General features: G+C 37.7%; 1 protein-coding gene across 1 annotated transcript; it reads left to right on the top strand.

The window, feature by feature from the left end:
* Positions 1-548: 548 nt before the first annotated feature.
* Positions 549-1,472, top strand: LOC120162389 (hyccin-like). Its single transcript, XM_039172547.1, has one exon. It carries the CDS (start codon positions 549-551, stop codon positions 1,470-1,472), a length of 924 nt encoding a protein of 307 aa, XP_039028478.1.
* Positions 1,473-1,688: the final 216 nt, after the last annotated feature.

Here is a 1,688-nt window from a genome sequence, read left to right as displayed (position 1 = left end):
ATCTATTATTATATGTTAAGAAGTTTAAAAGCAACTACTTTTCAAGGTAAAATTGCACTTTGATAATATAAATGATAATTAATATTTAATTTAAATAAAATTATAATTTAATTTTATAATGTAAAAAGAATTATAAAAAACAAAAAATCAATTTTTTGGTTTCGTTTTAAATAATGATTCCAAAAGGATATAATATTAATTTGAATATTTAGAATATAGAAGAAGTGTCTAAATAATATTTTTATTTTAATATTTGGTAAAAATTCCCTAAGTAGGTTTATTTTAAATTATTTATAATAAAAAATAAATTAATTTTGATATGAATTCTATTATTATTAAAACAAACAAACAAATATAAGCACAAAAGAGGGAAGAATGGGTGATCATGCTATTGTTTAGCTAGTAATAGAGGATCCTAATTTTACTCCATAATTATGTCCTTTCATTTGAAATTTAAAGCAAGGATATTTTTTTATAAAAATAAAAATGTATAATATAAAAAATGAAAAGTAAATGCCTTGTTTTTCATTGTTTCTTAGTATTAATCAATGTCTTCCTCCAACCCCGACTCAAATGCACATTCGTGCATCCAATCTCTCTCCTCCATCCTTTCTTCCGTCCCTTCCTCCGTCTCTTCCTCTTCAAACCCTTCCTTTTCCCTCCTCCACGACCCCACCATCACCTCCGAAATATCCTCCCTCCTCCGCCTCCCCGACTCCGGCTCCGGCGATAACAACCTCTGTCGTTGGCTGTACGACACTTTCCATTCAACCGACCCCGAACTCAAACTCGTCGTCCTCCGTTTCGTCCCCATCATAGCCGGTGTCTACCTCACCCGCATCTCCCTACGCAAATCCCTCGCCGGCTTCGAAGCCATCGTATTAGCCCTCTACGCCCACGAAACCACCGCCCGCGATGGCCAGCCAGTAACCGTCAACGTGCCCGATCTCTCGCAGCCCAGCATTTACCATGAAGCCAAAGGGTCGGTTAAAAACAAAGCAACGGAGTTAAACCTAGCGGTGATATCTCCGACGTTGGAGCCCCATGGCACGATGCGATCGTCGAGGAGGGCAAGGATCGTGGGGGTGGCTCTAGAGTTGTACTACAGCAAGATATCTCAAATGCCGGTGAGTTCGAAGATGGAGTTTTGTGAGTTCTGTGACATTTGGGCAGCGGGGCAAAAGAGTGAGGAATCGAAGGGGAAGAAAGAGAGGAGGATTCCATTGCCATGGGAGCTTTTGCAGCCAAGCTTGAGGATATTGGGGCACTGCCTTTTGGGTTCCCAAAAAAGTAAAGAGCTTTTGGAAGCGGCTTCAATGGCCACCAAAAGCTTGTACAATAGATGCTTGCATGATGTTGATGCTAAGGGTATTTTGGCGACAAGCAGCCTTCTTCGTCTTGAACAAATGGCTTTGGATCCTAAGCTTAACGTTGATCATACCGAAATAGATGGCAATGTTTTATCTTTGTAAAACTGAAGACACTTAAATTCGTCGCTCATAATATATTCATTATGTTATAAGTTATAATATATATATAGTTTATTTACACTTAAATTCGTCCCTTATAATACATACATATATATAATATTATATTATATTTATTTACATTTTTTTCCCTTCTTTTCTTCTCTCCTTTTACAGGCCCAACAGTAATGGCCCAAATCCACACGCTGACCCAACTGCAAT

This window comes from Hibiscus syriacus, unplaced genomic scaffold, assembly GCF_006381635.1.
Source record: "Hibiscus syriacus cultivar Baekdansim isolate YM2019G1 unplaced genomic scaffold, ASM638163v2 tig00111402_pilon, whole genome shotgun sequence".
NCBI classification, from domain to species: domain Eukaryota; kingdom Viridiplantae; phylum Streptophyta; class Magnoliopsida; order Malvales; family Malvaceae; genus Hibiscus; species Hibiscus syriacus.
The sequence above is the reverse complement of the archived record's forward strand: the minus strand, read 5'-3'. Positions and strand labels throughout refer to the sequence as shown.

Coding starts and splice junctions, on each gene's coding strand:
- LOC120162389 (XM_039172547.1), top strand. CDS start 549: ATGTCTTCCTCCAACCCCGACTCAAATGCACATTCGTGCATCCAATCT.